Source organism: Argentina silus (assembly GCF_951799395.1).
Source record: "Argentina silus genome assembly, chromosome: X".
Lineage (NCBI taxonomy): Eukaryota > Metazoa > Chordata > Actinopteri > Argentiniformes > Argentinidae > Argentina > Argentina silus.
The window spans coordinates 31,088,628-31,114,129 of NC_139653.1; the positions used below are offsets into that span (position 1 = coordinate 31,088,628).

The 25,502-nt window shown below is 38.9% G+C and overlaps 1 protein-coding gene across 2 annotated transcripts in view; it reads right to left on the reverse strand.

Annotated features, from left to right (window-relative positions):
• Nucleotides 1-22,150, reverse strand: part of tenm4 (teneurin transmembrane protein 4) — a gene marked incomplete at both ends in the record, with an annotated part of 153,596 nt that extends 131,446 nt beyond the window's left edge. For both annotated transcript variants that reach the window (XM_083696270.1, XM_083696269.1), the window contains 2 exons: nucleotides 17,452-17,721; nucleotides 21,928-22,150. In XM_083696270.1, coding sequence (XP_083552396.1) covers nucleotides 17,452-17,721; nucleotides 21,928-22,150 — 493 coding nt within the window. The remainder of the gene's footprint in view (nucleotides 1-17,451; nucleotides 17,722-21,927) is intronic.
• Nucleotides 22,151-25,502: the final 3,352 nt, after the last annotated feature.

The following is a 25,502-nucleotide window of genomic DNA, read 5'->3' on the forward strand; positions in this document are numbered from 1 at the left end:
GAAATAGCCACGCTCCTGATCAAAGTGGCTTTTACTTGCCTAATAAAAAAAAATGGTAGAATATTTCTATTTCAAAACTTTCTCTCATTTCTATTTAAAAAATGCCTATTTTGCACAGTGGGTGGATGCTCTCTTTTTAAGAGGATCACCCCTTGTTTTCACTGACAGCATTAAATCTTATGATGATATGTATCTGAATTGAGCCTCCACAGTTCAAGTTGACCCTATAAAGTACCAATATGTGGTACATGACAAACATACAGTAGTCAATGTATACAGTACATTTTTGGGAAGACAAATATAGTAGCAGTGGGTCACTTCTAAGAATAGAACACATTGTGCTATTAAATGCAGCACAAAATAATTCTGCAGGTAAACAAGTTGAGGGCAAAGGAACTCTCTGCCCTCACCCTCTGAGCTTAGCACAATCTAAGGGGAGGAAAGTTAATTATTCATTCGAAATACAATTTTAAACACTGCTCTTTAATATAATGTAACAGCTCTGCACAGTCCCTCTTTTGCTAATAATGAAAGCATTACAATCACTCCATAGTGAATATTCTTAGTCTTATGCTCGTTAGACATAGCTGACGACACTCAGGGGCCATATTTTCCATGAGTGTGAAGCCACCACATACTGTAAATGGCAATAGCTGTGTGTTTAAGCACTATGTAGTTCACACCGTCAAAGCAGTGCAGTTTGGTGTTGGTATGAAGATGCAGCTCTTGTTTGACCTGCAAAAGCAAGCAATTCATACAGCTGAGATAAGACCAGTGTGTAAGACCAGTATGACAGCAGCACTTTATGAGAACCTAAATAGAGGAGGGAAAAGAATTGTCAAAGCTTGTGTTGCCATTTTCTTCAACATGCACACATGGTAGAATTCCACTGTGCTGAGCTACAAAAATCCAGGAACAAGACTTGAACACAGTGCTCCTATTGTGTGCGTATCCGGCACTGTAATGTAAAGTGTTACCATTATGTGCCATCCGCTGTTGCAGCACTCACAATTCCTAATGATATAATAATTCTTGTTTTATAAATACTATAACAGTATCATTACAAATACTATGCAGCTCTAGCTGTCATGCTCCGCCTACCCACAGAATCCACTTCCACAACCTCTTATACTGTAACCTAAAACTATAATCTTTTATTTTTTTAATTAAAACAATACTGTAAAATTAGAATTGTTGTTGCAAATGACAATGTCCATTTAATTGACAGCCTTAACTAGCAGTCGCATGCAGTCACAGTTTCCCCTGAAACTTCACACTTATAGTTAAGTTATGTTTTGACACCTTGAAGCTACTGAAAAGCACCATGAATTATAGCACCATATATTGTTCTCTTGCAGTAATGCTTAATATTCAGTATTCTACCCTGATATTCTAATAGCACACCCCTAAGGTCTCTCTATCAGGAGAGAACACATCAGAGGAAACATGCACATGGCTATAATTACTTCATATACCGTAAAATGGCTGTACCTGTCTTACTTTTAGGATGAAAGTGCTGTATATGTGTATGAAAGCTTGTATGACTGTGCCATTGTGTGAACAGATCTGATCAAACAAGCGACTATGTAGAATAGAAAGGACATCTTACCGGATATGGATGATGTGTTCAATTATAATTAATTTGTACCCATTACCTATGACTAAAGCCACATTGGGCCTCTGGACTAAGTAAAAGAACAAAAAGATCATCAGGGGGGAATTAAAATGCAGGTTGTGAGGTAAGAAAGGGTAATTTGATATGATATCTCAGAAATTTCCCCACAATACCTCACGTCTGATTTTGCTCTAAGGCTAAGGCAGAGAAATATAGTAGACATTTAAAGTTGAAAAATCAATATTCTTTGGTACCTTTATTACAATTATTTATCCTAATATAACACAATTTAATAATTGTTGGGGGTAGTGGGAATCCCAGCCCACTACTCCCCACAAATATTGAAGCTTGTTATATAAAGCGGCAATTTACCTCTGTTGCTTAATGGGTTACAAATATGCTATTTTGAGATTATAATTCAGGGATGGTGAAGAAGATAAAACAAATGATATCCTCACAAGTACTGCGCACATCAAAACACACACAAATGTAGATCTCTCTTGTTCAAGCACATACACTTTTCTTTTCTTATAGCGACTAAATAAAGTTGCAGCTGTAAAAGCATAACACTTTGTGGCTTCTCGTGGGAAAATTAAAAAGCCATTATTTTAACACCATATTTTGCATAGCAAAGGACCAACAGCCACTAAAATAAATCAGATGAGCATCTCTCTTTGTCTTTATACTTGATGTCAGTGCTACCTCTTTTCTTCTGTTGAGTGCAGGGACTAAAAGGTTGGTAAACACTGGGCACCAGAGAAAATGACAAATGTAAACACTAAAGTTAATATCTGTTTATCTTCATAAAAGGTGGATAAACACTATTCACCATATTAAAAGGAGCATAAACTACCGAACAGACAGGACAAAAGCCCACCACTTCATCCCTGGTTGAGTGTAGTATGTGATGTAAATCATGTAAAACAGACTGCAAGTCCAATAGATAATGATGACTGGTGGACAAAAGTCATGAAGCTGCTGTTGGATGATCCTCCATTAGGGGAGGGCTCATGCTGCACCATGTGGTGCTTTGTACCCTGGTGAGGCTCCTGGGCCTTGGTGGTAGGATGGGTTGGTTGGTTTAGACTCAGAGGCACGAGCAGAGAGAGGGTATGGAGCGCTGCAGATAACAGCCCAAAACTGTCCACAAGGACCTCTAAAACCCTGCAAATTAGCCTGCACATGAGCCAGAGAATATCTCTGCTAATCCATGAACTGAGGAATGGCTCTGCCAAAAGAGTAAACAAATGAATAAGTTCACAAATACTGGGAATGCAATTAATCATGGCCAAGTTTGGCAATCCACTGGTGACTTCTTTGAAGTATTTTTTTGCTCCTTCAGAGCTCTGCATGTGACCAATCTGTAGAACATTCCATGACACATACAGTATCTTTGTTGAATTCCTCTTGGACAGGCATGGAAATGAAAGAGTCCTTTAAAATTGTCTTGTGTTGTAATACAGCAACGGTTCTTTCTCTCACAGGTACCAAAGCAGCAGTTACCTAAAATACGCTCAACACCCCAAAGTTTCAATTAAATAATATATTCAGAATTAATATCACGTTGAATATGGCAGACCACACAGAGCAAGAGAGGACTTCTCAGTCAGAAAATACTTACTTAACACTGCATAGTACTACAAACTGCAAAATGTCAAAATTAAGTGGATAATATTTCAGTTCATAGATAAGCGTCTTCAGTCCATACAGTATTACTAACAAGTGCTTTCCATGCATTCAATTCATATTCAGGCTGTTAATTCTGTCTCAATTACAATGATAATTATAATTATGATATTTGGGACAACACAAATCTCTACTACACCAATTAATTGAATAAAACACATGCTACGTTCCTAATATTCAGATTGTAGATAAAATATAGATATATATATTCTAAAATACATTTATATGTGCCACTTCAGCGATAACATATGAAAAATAACAACACAAATCTTTATTTCTCTCCACTCCCAGTGGGGAAACAATTACATGTTCATTGTTGCATTGCATAGATTTGTTGGAATGATTACCCAGTTTAATTCAAGTAAACACAGGGGCAGGGCTAATGACACTGTTGTGCTCATTGAGATCTGAAAATAGATTTTTCTATCAAAGCATTCACGTTATTAGTATAAACAGTCATTACTGTTACAGTATACATTGCCCAATGCGTAATTAATGGGACAGTGAAGCATTTTTTCTTCTTCTGGCTATATACTTTAAAAGTATAGTTTTACTATGAGGTTAAAGTAGGGATTGTCCGCTTTTATTTGAGGGTATTTGTGTACATCGGTTTCACCATTTACAAATGACAACACTTTGTATACATAGTCATGCATTTCAGAGTGCCAAATATAATGGGACAATTGGCTTGACAGGTGTTTCTGGTAAGTCGGGTGTGTTCCGTCACATAATTTGTGTAGGCATAAGAGAGCTGTCAATGTCTTGTACTGATTCTAGGCTTTGCGTTTGCCTTTAGAGTCTGCTATTGGTGTCTGTGAACATGAGGACCAAATAATTAAATGAAAGTCGAGGAAGCCATTATTAGGCTGAAAAATATGAAAGAAACTATTAGAAATATCGCCAAAACCTTAGGCCTGTCAAAATCAACAGTTTGGAACATCATTAGAATAAAATCGCAATTGCGCTGGTAGGCCAAGGAAGATCTACAGTGGATGACTGAAGAATGCCCACCATAATTAAAAAATCACCTAGATCAGGAGCACTCTCCGGGAGGTAGGTGTCAATGTGTCAGAGTCTACCATCTGCAGAATATGTCACCAGCCGAACTACAGAGGCTTCGCTGCAACGTACAAATCACTAGTTATCCTGTTGCTTTGGGATGTGGTAGAATGGGAGATTCACAGCTTGAAAGTGCACCTGAAAAATCTGCAGGAATTGCGTGATGCAATCATGTCATCATGGACCAGAATCTCAAAGGAATGTTTCCAACATCTTGTGGAATCAATGCCACAAAGAATTGAGGCTGTTTTGAGAGCAAAGGGAGGCCCTACCCAGTATTAGTATAGTGTTCCTAATAAAGTGTTCGGTGAGTGTATATTGTCTGCTCGAGTACAAGCAAATGCCTCCAAATTCTCATCGTACAGAAATGACAATGACCAAAACCATATTGCCATAGAATATATGAAGCCTAAAGGTGGAAAGTTCTTGAGTGGCCAAGTCAATCTTTAAATAAATTGAACATGCATTTCCTGATGAAAATCCCTCAAAATACAATACAACTGAAGATGGCTGCAGTACAGACCTGGCAGAGCACCAGAGAAGATACCCAACGTTTGGTGGGGTCAATTGATCGCAGACTTCAGGCAGTTATTGCATGCAAAGGACTGTCGATCAAATAATAAACATGAGTGTTTAACTTGCACATTATATTAATGTGTCCCATTATTTTTGGTGCCCTGAAATGTATAAAAAGTTTTATAATTTCTGAACGGTGAAACCAACATGCACAAAAATACCCTTAAAGTGGCGGTCCACCCAACTCTAATTACTCTGATTTCATACACGCAATACAATACTGCTTTATCTTATGCCTAAATTTATCCGGAAAACAGCATGCCAACTGGCTAGGCGCAGTAATATAATTAATGTATTCACTAAATATTCAGCATGACCATAATGTTACAGAACACACAATAGGCTATCACAGTAACAACTACTGCTAGACTTAACCACCTTAACCACCACATAACTACCTCTCTAGCTCTACCTCTATGTGAACAAAATGCTTTCTAGTTTTATACCTTGCTAACATTAGCTAGGTAGCAGCTGCACTGTGCAAAAATGTCATGCTCATGCCACCATTGATGAGGATTGATAGTTATCAGTTCCCATTAATCCTACCTTTGATGCAGTCTCCTGCTGAAGCACCAATCTATTTACATTGCTTCTTGTTGAATCCACAGATGGCAAGTTTCAGATTGTTTACATGGGCCTAACTAATCCCTGGAGTGGAAACATTCCATGTGAACATTCCATTACATTCATGCTTTCCAGTAACTAATTAAACTGACCTGTGATGCAAACTAAAGATGAGTTGATAACATCACAATTTCACTTATTACATGGCTAAATGCTTCTTTTCATAGGTGCTTGTTTACTTGTTTTAACCTGAGTGGGCACTTTAAATGTATCTCTCATGTAATTTACAAGTAGCTAACGTACCAAAGTTGTGTTGATCCACCTGGAGAAAATCCTATCTTTTTTGTGGCAGTCACAGGAGAGATTAGAAAATGAACGACACAACAATAATATTGATTGTTCATACTTTGGTGATGCTAATTCCTTCTGCCTTGATTCAAATGTGAACAAAATTCTATATAAATCCCAGTTTTCACTGGACTGGACATTAGAAAAAAGCTGACAATCTATACCTGTTAGTAAATGTTTGACTTCAAATCCAATCTTTTGGAGTATAGAACCAAAAGTGATACGTCCGTACATCACAAATTGCTGAATTTAATGTAAACATAACTCGAGACATTTGTCATTTTTGGGGACAGACGTCATCATTATGATTGCTAGCAAAAATAAATCTGAGTGGTTGCTTACGAACAGTAAATATGTTCTGATTTTAGCCAAGGTTTACTAAGCCTGCAGGTAAGGTAAATCATAACGCTGATGCCTGTCTCCAAAAATAAGAGTCTCCAGTTTTGTTTACATTCTGCTGTTTGTGACATATGGACTTTCATAGCATAATGAATAGTGGCAATGATTAGGTGAAAACACATATCACATTCGAGCTATGGGGTTTCTATTCAGTGTTTGCGTTTCCATCTTGTGATGTGCCAACAAATAAAATAACATCTGCAATTTGGATACCTCATTTCAGGTTATTATAAACTTTGTGTATTACAGTATGAGGAGTGGTGAAGAGCTATGGTACTCTGAGGTAATTTCACTCTCCTATGCATTGAAAACTAAAAGAAAATGATTGCATAATTATTCACTGCAACACCATGCACACATTTTTGGTTTGGGGCTATACCTCAATACAGAGCACCTCCTCCATACACAGAAACAACTGTTGCAATGGCAGCTATTACAGATCCAGAAGCTGAGCACCATCCTCAAGCTCTTAACCTCAATCTTTCAGCAGTTCAAAGTTCCCTCTGAGTCTTGCATCTTGAATGTGACATCTGATAGAGGTTGCAAGGGAACAAACTGAGCTGTCGTCACTGTAGAATTTTTTGACTTTCTGCTGAAGCCAAGAGAGAACCATCTTCATATACAGTGAATGTAGGTACAGAATACAATATCAAGATATTTATTATACCCTAACCCTTGTCAGCAGCAAGGTAGACATAGTGTAGAGTATATAGTACATAAAGGCCCCTGCATAGTCATGTTGTGCAACAAAGTAGGTAATGTAAATCATGCTGTAGTAGTGTGTCTTGGCCACTCTCTTCTGATAGCTCAACATCAATACATATCCCCCTTTACACAAATGAAAGCATGATCACATCAGCATATTAGCAGCTATGTGCCTTGAAGGAAAAAATGCTGATGGATGGCCTATGTTTAATCATGCAGAGAACATGTAACTGAATTGAGAAACCAGACCATCACTCATTTTCAAGTCCTCCCATATTACTTGCTATTTCAAACCATATGTCAATGGACCACTCAACCAACCAACTCTCTACCCACTCCATGAACCATTGGAGTGGCTCATCCTATCTATCTATCTATCTATCTATCTATCTATCTATCTATCTATCTATCTGTCTGACTATCTATTTATCTAACATTCTATCAATGACCTTCTAACATACTATCTATCTAACATCTATCTTTCCAACCTTATATGTATCTAACATTTCAACTACCTGGCCATCATCCTTTCACCAGTCACTACTGCTTAACTCAGTATAACCCATACTGATTAACCTCTTCATTCTTTTGATCTTTCTACACCGCCCCTCTCTTATCTATCCATTCATCCATCCAATCAACCAACCTAGCCAATCTCTCTCACTTTCTTTCAACTACCCACAAAATCATCATCAACCCTGATAAAAGCTTACTGATACTCATCAACTCTACCATCTCAACCACTGAACCAACCAACTCTCTACCCACTCCGCTGAAGTACCCCAGGCTCATCCTATCTATATATCTAACTATCTATCATCTAGCAATTAATCTATCCAACCAAGAAACAGACCAATCACCCATTCATCCATCCATCTAACCAACCAAACTATCTTTAACTTTATCCGCTACCGTAATAAGACAATCTCACTTTTTTCCAACTTCCCAGCAAATATATCTATCTATCGTCTAAAACTTTAAAATAAGACTTTGCAAGCCCACAAAGTTACTTCTGGAACTTCTTATCTAGTTATTATTATTATTATTATTATTATTATTATTATTATTATTATTATTATATTTTCTTCTCACCGCTACTCCTCCTACAGCTTGTATGCAAAACATACAATTTTAGCGTTTTAACGCGCATAGAGGACTCACTTGACTTACTTGTATTCATCATTTTGAAACTCATTATACTTTTTAAAATACTAAAATTTAAGTGCAAATTTTAACATAGAGGTCTATGGTGACCAGAAGATGCAATTTTTGGAATGCTGCTGTTTGTACACCTTTTAAGTGACACACTCCAAACCAACTTGGAGTATGCAGAAAACAAAATGTGCAGAAAACTCAAAACCCTGTAAAAAAAGCATTCTGAATCCTATTATACTTTTTAAACTATTCAACTTTTTGTAACTGCAAAACGTTAAGAAAAATAAATGAAACTTAACTAAGATTTGAATTTAGCAACTTACAGGGAGTTAATGGCAGCCATTAAATCACTTAGCAACCAGTTGTAGATGAACAAGAAATCCGTTTTATAAGCTTTATTATGCAAATGTTGTCAAAATAACACTTCATAAAATTCAATACCTCATGTTGCCTATAGTCCTACAAATGCCTTTTCACTAATTAAAACAGCAATATGCAAGATAGATAATATCACTATTGCTAGCGAAAAATGTGCAAGCTAGCAAGTTTCATATGTCTTTAGTTAGCTAGCTCTGTATTTTACAAATAGACTAACTTGATATAATTATAATTATACCATTTAACCTAATCTAAAATATAGCTAGCTGTGTAAGTAGCAACAGGAATACCAGCTTGTTTTTGCTGTAGGACACTAAAAACACACATTTCGGCTGATGCTGTCTAATTCCACTATTTCCAGCAGCCGACATTCAAGAACTCTCCGTGGCTTTATGGTTATGGTAATGCCTTCCAGCCCAAGGTGCAAGTATCGCCTGTGTATAATAAAATAAAAATAATTGATCAAACCTTTTTAGTTAACTATAGAAATTATGTTTACTGTTAGGTTAGTAAGATTAAGGTTAAATGTACTTACAGTAGGCCTAGATTAAATACACTACTCCTCTTTCATCTTTTAAGATGGGCACACCCAGAACACTCTGGGCAACACTAATCCAACAGTGTAATATGTAGTCTGGCTCTAACTTTATCAACTTGAATGCAGCTTTTTGATAGTGCATTCTTTTAACACTAGGAGCATTCCATTGTGTTTAAATGGTCACTGTCAGTTTACTTTTCATTGTTCTTACTTGAATATATCTCAAAGGTTTCACACTAACGTAGTGTGCATCATCTGCAAAAGGAGAACCGGCCACTGCAGTCAGTGTCCCCCATAATATCACATCTCTGCGCCACCTATCCCCCAGAGGCACACCTGTGGCAAAATGTATTATTACTGTTTTTCCCTATCTCTCACTTTCTCTTTTTTCAAAAACAAAAGTATAGAACCAATATTTACTGTTGGGTTAGTTAAGTATAGCTTAAGGTTACTTAGTAGTTACTTATAGTAGATTGAAGACTCTACTCTTGCACTCCACTGAACTACCCCCAGGCTCTTTGCCATTATTAGAATCCCACTGCTCGAACACTGTTGAAGCTAGGAACACCAAACCAACTTCATAATGTTCACAAGACTTTTAATTAGGAAAGCTGAAGAAATCATTCTGATACTGTTCATATTGTTTTATTAACTCAACATAGGTTAGGGTTAGAATACATTTAGCCAGCTAAGCAAGCACACACAGTTTCTACTGAAACCTCTGTTTCTATGTATTAGTGGGCTTACATCAGCAAGTCCAACTGTTGACATACATATTATTCTTTCACTTATTATTAGTGGGCTTGCTTCACCAAGTTCAACAATTGTTCGATGACATACTTATTAGTTGGGCTTGCTTCAACCAGTGCCGTCATAACATCGTCACACCGGCAGCTCGGCTCTAAACTTAAGCCTACTGTATCTATACCTCCCCTCTCATCTATCCATCCTCTCTTTCATCTATCCATTCATCCATCCAACCAACTAACCAAACCATCTTTAACTGTATCCGCTACCATAATAAGACTCTCACTTTCTTTTAACTACCCAGCAAATCTGTCATCCAAACCATCTTGAAACTTTTTCCACTACCAAAATAAGACTTTACAAGCTCACAAAGTTTCTTCTTTAACTTATTTTTTATTAATTATTATTATTCTGCCTGCTACTGCAGTGATGTCTAACATGAGTCGCTTGTATTAAACCTTTTGAAACTCTTTATCAGCTTTTTGTAACAAAAAAAAACATAATAAAATAATGTTGAGATAGGCCAATTGTTACTGCAACTCTTGAATAAAAACAGCAGGAGACTTACGGTACAGACCACATTCTTAGAATGACTACACAACAATGCACTCTCTTAGCAACCAGTTCTACCCCACTGAAACCACTCTCAACCACTTCATCAACAAATTACCACTTTCAACCAATTAACAAACTCTCTACCCTCTCCAATGAACTATCCAAGGGTTCAGCTTACAGTGCCTTCGGAAAGTATTCAGACCCATTCACTTTTTCCACATTTTGTTGTGTTATAGACTCAATTTAAATTGGATTAAATTAAAAGAATTTGCCATCAATCCACACACAATACCCCAGAATGACAAAGCGAAAACAGGTTTTTAGAAATTTCAGTAAATTTATAATTGAAATACAGAAATACCATATATATACATAAGTATTCAGACCCTTTGCTATGACACTCTTAAAATGATCTAAAATGCAAAAATGTCATCAACAAATCACTCAATAAGTTGAACTAAATCTATCTTAATGCAAGGATAATAGTTGATGTCATTTTGGAATTAATATATTTTATAGGGTCTGATTTGCATAGGAATTTGCATAGGAATCTCCACACTGTGGAGATTAGGATGATGTGGGGGGACATGCAGCGTTCGGCCTGTAGAGGTAGCTACAGGACCATGGCCGGGGTTTACGAAAACAACTCAGCAAATTCACTACCAACTCAGCAAATGTAATAATTTTCTCTTGATCCTGACAAACTCCTCAGTCCCTGACGGTGACAAACATACCCATAACTTGATGCAGGTACCATTATTCTTCACATGAGAGATGGTGCAGAAACTGCATTGCATGTGCTGGATTTGCACCAAATGTACTGCTTTGTAGTAAAACCAAATAAACACATTTCCAATTCAACTTATTGAGTGATTTGTTGATGACACTTTTGCATTTTAGATCATTTTAAGAGTGTCATAGCAAAGGGTCTGAATACTTATGCACATGAGGTATTTCTGTATTTCAATTTTAATAAATAAATATAAACCTGTTTTCGCTTTGTCATTCTGGGGTATTGTGTGTGGATTGATGGCAAATCCTTTTAATTTAATCCATTTTAAATTGAGTCTATAACACAACAAAATGTGAAAAAAGTGAAGGGGTCTGAATACTTTCCAAAGCTTGTAGCGTCATACACAAGAAGACTTGAGGCTGTAATCGCTGCCAAAGGTGCTTCAACAAAGTACAAAGGGTCTGAATACTTATGTAAATGTGATATCAGTTTTTTATTTTTAATAAATTAGCAAACATTTCTAAAAACCTGTTTTTGCTTTGTCATTATGAGTTATAGTGTGTAGATTGATGATGGATTTTTTTTTTTAAAGTTAAGGGGTCAGAATGATGAGGGAATTTTCCCTTGATGAGGGTTTTTTTTTTCTTTTTTTTTTCTTTTTTTTAAAGTTAAGGGTTCTGAATACTTCCCGAATGCACTGTATCTATCTATAGTATCTGTGTAGACTGACTCCACTTAAAGAATTTCCATTCAGATGTTTAAAACCATCTATACATTTTCAGTTTTACTTAAATTTCCATGAAATCCTATTGATGCATATTCCGCGCGTGCACAGCCTAAACCACGTAACCTATTAAATTCAAATAACCTATCTACTCTCATACCATCACCACACATTCTCTCACAGTGCAGAGAAGCGGGGGAAATGTTCTAACGCAATCTGCCATGAATAAGTGCAAATCGGCTTTAATAATGCAACGTATTGATTACAGAATGATGTTAGAGATTTTCATGCAAGACAGGAGTAAGATTTTTGTGTTTCAGCGGGATTGAGACTGGATAGAAAAGTAGCCTACAGTTGTTATCATTAAAAACTCCATAATAGAAGGGCTGCCTTCTCTCGTCCACTCAATGTAATAATAAGAAGAAGAAGAAGAATACATTTATACAAAATGTATTTTGTAAAGCACAATCAGTAAAAACAACAATAAAAAATAGTTAAAGATTAAAAGGAAGTTTAAAAAGATGGGTTTTGTGGGATCATTTGAAGGAGGAAGGTGTGCTGGATTCTTTGATGTGATTTGGGAGTGTTTCAAAGAGTGGGGGCTGCAATGGAGAAAGGTCCCCCCACTAAAACACTGCTTGATCAAACATCTTTTTTATCATAACTTGCAACATGATTTAATATTTGGGGGATATTAAATAAAAGTGTACCAGCCAGTGATAACTGGCAAATCCACTATTGACAGTTGAAGTTAAACAGCAGAGAGATGCACCACCGCTAGCTGCCTAAACCAGCTAACAGTAAGGGTTTGCAGTATGCAGCATGACATGAAAAGAAACATGCGAGCTGGCCGAGCGGATGGTTCTCTCAACTAGCAGAGATTAGCTTGTTGTGAACGTATGGTGATTGCATGCATTTCTGACAGATCGACTGCATTCTTTAGCCTCATCTGATATGGTAATGTCATTGTAGATAGGTAAGTAGTCAGCTTTCCAATAAAATGTGCATGAATTTGAAAGAGCCTATGGTGACACTTAATGATAACAACCTATAGAGGACAGCAGAAGATGACTGTGACATCAGCCCACATTTACTGACAAATTCGCTCACCTTCCCCCACTCTACACCTTCCCCCACTATATAATAATTCACTGCCCATCACCAAAATTCGAAAAAGAGAGTTTGTTCTGTGTATAAATTACAGAACACTCATCATCCTGATTGCCCCACTTATTGCAGCAGAGATGTTCATCATGGTTCTGTGATCTGTCTAATGTTAGCCGACATATGTTGCCATGTTACGATGCAGTTGTATATAGAGAACATATGTATTTACAAGTCTTAGATAAATTGTGACGCTTTTTTTTGTTAATGGAAAACGATTTGAGCCTGTTGTAAGTAGAGCTCAAGCAAGCACACACAGGAGCTGAATCTAAATGTGTAGCCTACAGATCATAAATGTTACACATATTAATTTGTATCCAACTATGATACGTACATGACATGATGGACAATGAGAATAGTCAAATACAGATAGTAGGCAACTACAAATGACTCATTGGATACAGGCAGTAAAACAGTGAAAATATAATTTGTTTCCAGATTAACAGTTGTGAGTTTTATATATAAGGCTATAGCCTACAGAATAATATGAATAAAAGCATGGCAACATGACAGCTTAATGTCCCCTTAATTCTAGCCCCACTTAACCCCATTATCCCTTGATGCCGTTCTCACATTTATTCTAGTCATTGCACATTAAACATTTTTGATTGATTCATGAAAGCTCTCATTTCAATCATGTGAAATACGTTCAACATGAACTTGCGATGCCAGAGCGGAAAATGAATGATGTGAACTGTGCTCTTTGCTTTATGAGCGGACTTTGTCCATATAGCCTACTGTTGAAATGCACAGAATCCACTGAGAAACATTATATCGCTATGAGTTCATTAATATGCAATTTCACTGCCACACATATTACAGGTCTGACATAATTTTATGAAGCATCCATGAAGACATGATTTGTTTTAAATTAAGGTTTATCAAGGACATAATTTCTAATTTCTCTAACCAGACAATAATTTGACAATAAATTTTTCTAATTGAAAATTTAACTCATAAGCTACTCTTCACATAATTCATCAGGTGGCAACATTTGTAAACGTTGGCCTCCTGGTGGTTGTTTTGCCAAGGTGAATTACCTGAAATATAATTCATACATGGCAAATAGTCAAGTCGACTCCCTACCACTGTTGCGGTACCCCAGCGACATCATCGCACAAGCGTGAAGCTTTTAAACTCTGACCTACTGTACATATGCAAAAGTAAATGCTTCTCCATAGCATTCAACAGTGTGAATATTGCACTGGCTATGAGAGTAAATTTTGTGTGGTCATTCCACCCACCACTCCCAGCCTTCACCCACTCGGTCGCGGGTAGCCTTCCTATAGGGGGTTTGATATTTGCCATGTGCTCCGTGCCATATTGTATACTTGTATGTTGTGTACGTTTTACTCCAGGCAGGGAGCTATACAGAGCAGAGCCATCCAATTACACCAAGCATAAATGTATTACAAGTTTCATTAAATAAATGGTAAAATTTTGAGTTTCTGACTGAATAAGGCACCAATTACCAGGCACAAATTCAACAGTATAAATGAATAACAAGTCCTTCCACAAGCTTCTCCTCTTCACGCAAACGGTTGGTTCTTATGGTTACAGAGACATGATAAGGTAACTATGACAGTAGGAAAAATTTGGAATTAGAGCACACATCTGGATAAGTGTTAATGGGTTAAGCCCAGGGGCTGCCATATTCCCTCTCTGGCAGGTTGGGCTGCTTGATGATCTGCCTCTGTAGGATGGCTGTGACTCAGCAGCAGGCCTGTGCTGTAATTGCACTGAAGGAGCTCCCTGAGGATCAGCAATAGCATGGGCAGGTGACACACACACACACACAAATCTTGACCTGTCACACATATAACCCACATAACATCACAGTGAGGGCGAATACTGAGGACATCTACTGTAAGCATGCTCAGTCCATGTCAGGAAATGGAATACAAACTGTTCATTAAACCATCAGCAAAGACAGCACTGTTGGCTATTTTGACTGAAATGCTAACAAAATTAAAAAAAATAACTAAATAGAAGAACCTATAACCTATATTCAAATGAAATATTCCTGTAGAATAGAAGTTAATCCTTAATAGATTACTAACACCAAAAACATTAAATAAAAATAATAATTACTTAGAGTTCATTGCAACATTAAGGTTACTTGAATGTGATGAATATAATTGTATCAAAACCTGTTTTCATAATTTGCATGCATTATAACCAGGGTCAAGTAAGTCACATGTTGAGAGGGGAAAACTGTCCGGCATCTTGAATACATTAAGGCAAAGGAAATGGTTTGTTGATTTAAAGAGATGAAAGCACAAACAAGCAAAGCAGATAGATGGATTTTAATTAACTTGCCATATATAAAATCTATGTTATTAGGCATTACTATATTACATTTTAAATGCAAGTGCTCTTTCTGCTTGGATGACTGGAATAAAAACCTATTTAATTAGAACCACGTCTGGTTTTTCACAGACAAATACTGTATGCTGCTGCTGCTGGGACTCTGAATGCATAATGCCCCCAAACAGCAATCCAAGGAGATTCACTTAAATTATGTACAATACAACCACATTGAAATTACAAGGAATCTCTAAAGATCAAGCAAAGGACAGCCGCGTTCTCTCTCTGAGTCAGCCGGGCAAATGAATTCCACTACCAAGAGTAATCCCTGTCTGTTATAATAAGAACCTAATATGACACACTCTGAAATGCAAAACTATTCACAAGGTTCTCTGCCAGGCTGTGCAGAGGCAATTAGAATTGTGCTACGAGGCCCTTGATGAGTACCTTTATATCTGGAGGTTCCTGAGAATAGTATCACAAATCTAGCAGTGAATATGCATGATGTGATTGTTAAAGTATGAGCTTTACTTTGCATATACAGTGGTATATGGTCAACATAATCAAAATGGTATATTGCAAAATGTCTAGAAAACACAAAGGGAAAGGATGGAAATATGGGAGGTTTTCTTCTTGTATGTTGTTTAATGTGACTACTCCACAAGGTACTGTGTGAGCTCAGTATCTTTCTCTAAACAATTAATTCTTAAATTACCAAATTATTTCAAAGAAATTATTGTTTTAGTTCATTGTCAGCAATCAGGTCTGAAAGAACCATGTCAAGTGTGAAAATAGAATGTCTCATTATTGTGGCTACATCATTTACATTTAACTTGTAAAATAAAACACCCGACAGACACAGACGTTATTTTTCTGGATGATTTTCAGTGCCTACACCAGCTTAATCAGGTCCACACTTGACATGTTTCATAGTGGCACATTCCCAGAACACACTGACCTTCTATGCTAGCACAGAGACTCATTGGGCCCTTGGGCGTAATTTAGAAACACCAAGCCACAGGAAGATGGATCCAGTAAAGCTGGCTTCCTTTTTTCTGGCATTGATGTCACCAAGATGTCACCAGCTTGTTTGCTTGTCCACATCCACAGGTTATCACAACATACAAATAATCATGCTATCTTTAACTACTTATTGTATACAGTAACACAAAGAGGAGGCAATGATATGACTTGTCATAACTGTATTGTTATTGTTTATCTTATTATTGCTATGGTGCTTATCTTTTTGAGAGGTCAAAGACTCAAACATTTGCTCTCCAAGCCATTTTCTAAGGTATATAAATATAGATTTTGGGAGATTAATGAAATCTGTCATGATTAATTTGGTCAAACTGTAAGTTATATCTTGAGAGTCTAAAACATATCCAAACAATTAGAGGATCATCCTGTCGTACAGACTTGGTCTAACTCACAAAAGACACAACAAGACTAAATGGCATCGCTGTCATCTTGAAAATCAAGTACAGGAGTTGCATACCAGGAAAAATAAAAGTCACACTTCTCGCAAAACAAGTATTCAACAATTAAAGTAACATTTCACAGATGCTTCACTACGACAACAGCAAGTTATAACTAAAAGATAGTGGTCTTTGTTGTCTAAATAGATAGGAAATATAAAGAAATCTGTAAATAAGTGAGAAAATAGACTAGAGCGCAGTGCTAATGGATGTAAACAAACCAAGCAGTAGCTAATTCGGGAATGGTAAGCTCATTCCTCCCAAAAGTTCCTTTGTAGTTTTCAAAACCATGTGATAGGGTCACATCACTCAGGGTAAAATCCTCAAACTAGCGATATGTAGCTTTTGATCTACAGAACACATATGGAAGCCGTTTTCGCATGCCCACACATTTGTAAGGTGATCTGGATCACCTATTGAGGTTAAAAATGTGTGAAGTGTCCCTTTAAGAGAATCTCAATGTATGCATCTTCCTCTTTTTTTCTGATCTCAAGTACTAATTCTGTCTTTACATTACATTCTTGTTAGAGGGCAAACAAATGATATCAGTATCACAAGTTATGAACAGAACATTCAAGATTTAGTTCTTGAATGACTCTATACCACATCAATCATATTCAACTTATATAGTTAGTCTCAAAAGAGATCGAAATGCACACAGATCAGCACCAAGAGGGACAAACTGGAGCGAAAGGGGCAAGTTGAAGAAAGGAGCCTTACCGTTCTCTGTGTTCTCGTGCTCGGTGTCAGTAAGGGTCAGGTTGGAGTTGGCCCTGCTGGAAAGGCAGGAACTGAGGCCTGACTTGGTGTTGCGGCCCCACAGCCGAACGGCATGCTCTGGGGACATGATACCATCAGTCTCTGTGTCCGCGTCTGACCCCGCACTGACCGAGTAGTCACGGTGAGGCATTCCCAGGTCAGTCCTGTACGCCGATACGTGGGGTGGCATGGCCTCGCCAAAACCAAGGTCTCTGAGAGAGAAGTCTGCTCCTGCCGCAAGCACAGATACACACAAACAGTGTATCTCAATGAACAAATCCTCAAATTTCAGTTCTAGTATAAAATGATGCTCTCTTTACGTATAAGAAAACATGTGATAAACCTTAACATCAGAGGAGCAAATAGGGGGCAGAACCCTATGCCTGTGAGGTAGTGTTTTAGATACTGCCTATAGGAAATTAAGGTTTATGTCCTGCAAACATGCACTAATTGTTGTGCTACTGGGAAATGACTATACATTTAGTATTCATGGTGAGTAAAAGGCTTGGAAGCGGATGTTTTTCCAGGTCACCATCAGCTTATCGGTACACATTAGTAGGTCATAAAAAACCTGAAGGGAAGTGTCATCTACCTCACCCCACATTAAATTCAAGTGATGATAATGGCAGTTATCTAACAAGGAATTCACTACTTTTAAGTCTTTCAACTTTTAAATGCCACATTCGAAAACTGTAACAGTGAATACATCAAAACATGATCAAATCTAACCACTTTCTCTCTTGTAGCTTGAACATAATGTTAGGAATAGCTAGGATAGATAGGGAGAGAGCGCAGTTTAAACTGTATATTATCACATTTCACACTCCTGGGGAAGTGGGTAGTTGAGGCCAGGATCCAGGGTGGAAGTGGTGATGCATTAGGTGGAGATGGGTGTGAACGCCACCACTGTGTTGGTCCAAGTTGTCTGGGAAATCAAGATTTCTTTTCTTGTCTTAAATTGGGCATATTCTTTGGAGATTTGTTTGTTATGGATCATCGTTTGTCACCCTGTGAACAACCATCATCCGCTTGAGCTGGGTGACTGCAGAGTCTCGCCAGTGCATGCCCTGATTCCTGCTAAGTAGCCAATTGCCTCCCCAGGTCACATCACATCCAACACTGTCCGCATGCTCTTAAGACTAAAGTCAAAACATACATATACAAAACCATGGACAGTAATATGGCGTTGGTCCCCCCTCTGCTGCTATAACAGCCTCCACTCTTCTGCGAAGGCTTCCCACTAGATTTTGGAACATGACTGCAGGGACTCACTCCCATTCAGCCACAAGACCATGATTGAAGTCAGGCACTAATGTTGGGCGAGAAGGCCTGGCTCGCAAACGGCATTTCAATTCATCCCAAAGTTGTCCGATGGGCTTGAGGCCAGGGCTCTGTGCAGGCCAGTCAAGTTCTTCCACACAAAACTCAGCAAACCCTAACCCTAACCTTGTCATGCTGAAACAGGAAAGGGCCTTCCACAAACTGTTGCCACAAAGTTGGAAGCATACAATTCTCTAGAATGTCATTGTATGCTGTAGCATTAACATTTTCCTTCACTGGAACTAAGGGGCCTAGCCCAAACCATGAAAAACAGCCCCAGACCATTATTCCTCCTCCACCAAACTTTACAGTTGGCACTATGCATTCGGGCAGGTAGCGTTCTCCTGGCATCCGCCAAACCCACATTTGTCCGACAGACTGCCAGATAGCGAAGCGTGATTCATCACTCCAGAGAACACAGTTCCACTGCTCCAGTGTCCAATGGCGGTGTGCTTTACACCACTCCAGCCGACGCTTGGCATTGTGCATGGTGATGTTAGGCTTGTGTGCAGCTGCTCAGTCATGGAAACCCATTTCATGAAGCTCCTGATGAACAGTTCATGTGCTGATCGTTGCTTCCAGAAGTAGTTTGGAACTCGGTAGAGTGTTGCAATCGAGGACAGCCAATTTTTATGCACTACCTGTGAGCTTGTGTGGCCTACCGCTTCGCAGCTGAACTGTTGTCGCTACTAGACATTTCCACTTTACAATAATAACACTTACAGTTGACTGGGGAAGCTCTAGCAAGGCAGAAATTTTACGAACTGACTTGTTGGAAAGGTGGCATCTTATGACAGTGCCACATTGAAAGTCACTGAGCTCTGCAGTACGACCATTCTACTGCCAATGTTTGTCTATGGAGATTGTATGGCTGTATGCTTGCTTTTATGCACCTGTTAGCAATGTGTGTGGCTGAAATAGCTGAACCCACTAATTAGAAGGGGTGTCCACATACTTTGGGCTATGTAGTGTATGTACAGTAAGTCAGTAAGTCAGTTTAATAGGTTCATGGTTGAGTGATGGTAGCACAGTAGTACCACCATAGCATTCATGTTTTTATTTGAGGTATTTCACCTCGACAAAACCAGGGGGCATCGTTTAGCAATTCTAATGGATAGGCTTACAATGTGTTATAGACCCCTTTCATTTATTTCATTATTTGTTATTTCATTCGTGGAGCTAAGAGCTAGAGTAGGCTATATACAATATACTGAACTATATTACCCTGTCATTGTGACCGTTATCACGGTTAGTAGTGCAAAATAGTAGTGTATATTTTACAGTAAAGCCTTTCATTCTTTTAAAACGTTTCATTTGACAGCATTACTTGTAAGCATGTTGAAGGGTTAGTTTGCGATTAACGGGACAGTGAGACGTTTGTTTGTTTTCAAGGTGCATTCTACCTTGCGCTAGGCTACAGTGACCAGTCAAAGCTTACAAATCAACTAACTATATAACTAACGGCATAACTAACGGCAACCCGTCCTATGGAGGATCAAAAATGAATGCTCCGAAAGAACAGGTGTCTATACCCCTCTATCCCACAGTCTCCCATTTAAAGTCAATTACGTGCGGTCGAAAGTTGCCGGTGTAAGCTCATGTTTGTAGACTTGGCCTACATTGTAGCCTAGTGCTTATTTAATTTGTGATTCATGGATTCATGAATTTACTTTGCTTTATTTGAAAGCATCATTTAAAAGCAGCCCACAGATTTGGGTTAGTTGGGAGCCGGTTTGGAGTCATGACAAACAGGAGAATGAGAAGTGCGTGTTTGTGCAAGGTTTACATGCGCTATAAACAGGGGTTAAATTTGGCATTTCACATAGGGTAAAAATGAGAGTCAGACAGAGCTGAGCTCCAGCACCTTAGCTGAGCTTAGTGTTCACCCGCAATTTCATGTAGTAAACTCAAGAAGAAAAATAAAAGGATCAATATACAGGACACGAGTTTACAATTTGTAAATTACAAAACAAACAAAGGATTTAGAGGAGAGTAAGAGTGGTGTTGGGCAGGCAGCGTGAAAGCAGACCATGAGACGCTCAGTATTGTTGATATAGGCGCGCCAGACTGATCGTCGGAAGATCTGTATAGACATTGACACAATTAGCTTTACATTCTATTGTACCTATTCCTGGACGAAAAAGCATGCGGCAAAGAGGGTCGCCAGCGCAAAAAAAGGACTTTGTCTATCCACCAATTCCTCCCAGACCCTCCATCCAAATTATGATGATGATTATGATTACGCCACAGGTTTAGCTGAAACACTGAGTGTATAGGGGGCTTGCTCATATAGAATAAGTAATTGATTTGTTTCGCTCGGATCTCTGTTTATTGTGCTTATTCATGTCAATTTACACTAAAACATTTCCCCCCACTTCTCCATGCTGTCGCATGTTGGTTTCTGCCTACACATACAGGGCCTATGATAGAATGTGTGAAGACAGTATGAGAGTAGATAAGGATATTTGAAAAACACGAGTTTGCCGCATTGCTTGATCCTCGTTAAGATAACCTGATATTTAAACCATTTCCACTCTTCATCTCTGTAATTAACCCTAATAAACTTGATCAATCTGCAAACCATCACAAACCATTCTCTTTCTTTTTATTAATTAATTTTTATTTTGGTGATTATTTGGAGGGAACACCAATAATGTCAGCACTGTCAGTAATTTATACAAATAGAAGTATGAATCTTTTCAAACATCCTTCACAGCTCTCCTTTGTCACCACTTTCGGCAGCATACTGCAGTATGAACCTTTTAAACACTGGCCTACTGTAAGCTAGTTTAGCAACCTACTAGGCAGCTGTAGCCACCTAGACTAGACAAGCATAGCGTTAACAGGTTGTGATAATAATCACCATGGGACTCCTGTCTGAACGACACAGGGCACTGTATATTGTAAGCAAGCGAGAGAGCTTCCTGAAATGAATTGTGGGTCTTTTCATGTCATCATACACTGCTACATGGGCACTGACTATAATATCAGGTAAAATCATACTAAATTGATTATGCAAGAAACAAACTTTCAGTTTTCAAATTACTAAATTAATCACATCATTTCCATTTCTAGTGATGACTAGACTGTGTGTGGAGGTCAGATTCTGGTTCTCACCTTGCCTACAGAACTCGTCGGCCTCATGGTGCACCATGTCTTTGACACGGCTCCCATAGGCCATCCTGGAGTCCTGGTCAAAGGCCTTCAGTGTCTCACTGGAACTGTAAGATTTGGGGTTGACTTTGCCATCCTCGCTGTCTGCTGAGGAACTGGTGTAGCGGCGCTCAGTGTCCCGCCGGGCAGTCAGCGAACGATAGGGTCTCCGTTCCTTCACTTCCATGGTTGCCACCTCGCTTTTTTCAACATCAAAGGTAGGTTACAGAGGCTAGTCAATCCAACCAACTCTCTGTGAAAAAACAACAACATATAGTGAGCAAAAGGGATTTCTATTTTTTGGTATTTGAGAGTTTGATTGTTCAGTGAGAATTCAATGTAGCTCAATAATTTGCCCTGCTATTGTATATCTTTCTCTCTTTCAGCACAACCTGTAGTTCAATGAGATAGGAGAATATATTCAGAATATAAAGTTTATTATAGTCTTCTGTATTGGGTACAGCAGAAAGAACATTACCATGTCATCTCTCACATTGCTGCATAATTAATTCCTGGTGGATTTCAATGTAAGGAATGTGAACAAAGCAACACACCTCATGGCTACAATATCTAGGTTTTCTTTTCAAATGACTATAGAGTTCTCAAAGCTTACATTGTACACCTGTGCGAGTTGATTACAAATGACAAATACACCCAATACAATTTTTCTCAATCCCCTTAATTACATGTTTGTGTTTCTTCATTTAAAATTGCTCTTGTTGCACTGCAATGTTTGTATGGCCCTGCTGCAAACACAGAGGAGTGGAGCATGAAGAACTATCAGGATTAATTTTGACAAAATACGGCACAACAAATCTTGCTCCCATAAAATTTATGATCCCAGTCCCCCACAAATATTCAGTTTTATGTCCCACATAGAAATGCCATGCCTCCAGCAGCTCTAAAAGTGACAGGTGTCCTTCCCTTGATTGTGCATTTTATAAGGCGTGAATCATCACTAGTACAAAAATGAACAACCCAACAAATCCAGGGAGGATATTGAACCAGTAGAGGTGGTTAAAATCAAAGGTGGCCATAAACTGGAGACATACGATATAACATTCCAAAAATACCTGAGTAAAAATTAAACAGAAAGGTAAATTCTAATTTCTCACTTTTCAGACTCACATCTCCATTCTCACCATCTTCTTTTTTAGGTTGGCAAGGGGCCTTCAGTAAGTCTTAAGTAAAAGGTATTTGTTCTTAGATCCGGATATTGTTTCTCTGCTCAAATTCAACTGCTAACTGTGATACGAATGCAGAAGTCGGTCTATAAGGTCCAGAGAACACTTCATGTCCCTTGGCAGGTTATCACATGGTTTGGGAGTTATTGATGAGGCTTAAAGCATGTCAATGTGGATTTATGGAGTTGATTAGAAGCTTGGTTATTGATTTCTCGGAGGCTCACTTAAGGTAGAAAGATCTCCCAGCCTGATTCATTTAATTTGCTGCAGTCAACATGACTAGAGACCCCTTGTTTCAAATCAACTGTGTGATACAATGTAAGGTAAATTATAAAGCATGGATCTAATTATGGACTGTTACTTGCATCAAAATAATGCAGAGGGGTCAATGATTGACTTTGACACCAGTCAAGTATTTGGAAATCTTAGGATTTTGTTGTGGGGAGAGACTACATTTTAAAACATCCCAAGGGTGTCTGTGACACTTCACTACAACTTCAGGTGCTAAAAAAACAATTAATTGTAAAAAAAAAAAAAAAGTCACTGGGTATGAAAAAACTTTAGATTACGGTACATAACCTTGGTTCTCTGAAGGAGATGAGGGACACATCTCACTATGGGATATGCAATGCACGTCCATTTTATGTGTGAGGGGAAGCCCAACTGGCTGCAGCACAAATCTCTGAACAGAGATGCCCTTGAACAGAGCCCAAGATGTAACAATTCCTCTAGTGGAATACGATACAATCCTGCAATGGTCAACATGCAGACCAGGGTCGAATCCAGAAAGAATGAAGCAAAGGCCTGTCACTGTCCTTGCATGCCTCACGCTGCACAGATGGTGACTATGAAGCACCCCCCTACACTTTAAGATGCCCAAGGCGCCACACAAGGAGCTGCTTGGAGAGTGTCCCTCCTTGGCAGTTGACGTGAGGACACATTGTCCGACCTGACCAGAACATGAAGTCCCTGTAGGGATGGATAACGGTGTCTAAGGGCTAGTAAGAACGTTGATATGGGCCACACTAATTGAGTCTGACGATATTGAATAAATAGACTCCAACAGAATGTGATGCATGACTATTTGGAAGTAGTAGGTACGTAGGTGCATGAAACGTAAGTGCATGAAACCTGTGAAATGCGGTGGAGGGCCCGCAAACTGTAGTCAGTACCCCTGGTCCACTATAGGACGCAGGGGGAGACTGTGCATGCATGCCACTACTCCATATGGAGCATCAACAGGGGAACAGGGGGTATTTGCAGAGGGGTCAGGGAGTCTGCCTCCGCTTCCTTCCTTCTGGATTCGACCCTGGTCTGCATGTTGTCCATTACCAGCCCAAACAGTCCTGAGGGTTCAACAGGCCATCAAGGATATCTTTCCTCTCCTTCTCCAACGGTTTAGTTTTGCCGAGCCAGAGAGCTCTCCACAAGCCCCATCAACAGTAGCCTCAGTGATGGTCGAGTGGTCACCAAGGAGGCGGAGCTCCATCACTTTGCTCGAACAGGGAGTCACACAGCTCCTTAGCCTGCACTGCCAAGTAGACAGAGAGGAGGTGCTGTAAATGCTTTCGTAGATGGCAACATTGAAGCTCTCAGGCTTCAGGGTGGCCATGGTGGAGGAGGAGAAACTAGTTGCCTTGGGGTCAAGGTACTTAGCCAAGGAGGTCTCCACGGGAGGGCGGGAGTTCCAGCCCACTAACTCTGCATGACTCATCTCCATGACAATGGTGGTGGAGAGGGGCTTTAACCCACATAGACTGAACCAATGATAGGCAATCTGGGAAGCCAGGCATAAGCATACACGTGGATGGGGGCTCACTTGCAGAGGTAAGATCATCCAGCCTGTTATTTTTTGCAATATTTTTTGCAATATTTTCAGCAATGCATTCCTCATAACCCTCACTTGTCTGTGCTCAAGTACTGGTTGAGAGGTCAGGAAGAGGAAGACCGGTGATGATCATAGCTTATCCGCCAGTTCAGCACTCTGGAAAGCTGTCTCTCATCACAGATTCTTGACCTAACAATTGGGAGCAAGCTGACCAAATGCAGGATAGAGAAGCTGTCCTTGTGTGTGTAACATTGAGGCAAGCTGGAAATCCCACAAAGCCTTTGCAATTACAAGAACAATATGCATTTACTCTACTGTAAATTCCCCTGCTGCTGATCGGATTACCTGGGTGGCAGTGTTAATTTTGGCACCCTTTTATAGATTTAGTCTAGTCTTACTAATTTGGACTAAAATAGTGTGAGCTTTCATTCATATTTTTGTCATTTAAATAATGGTTTAGTCCAGTTATTGTGAAAAGGATAAAAACTACAAAAAAGAATCTGGATCATTCTGAGTTTTGAAATACT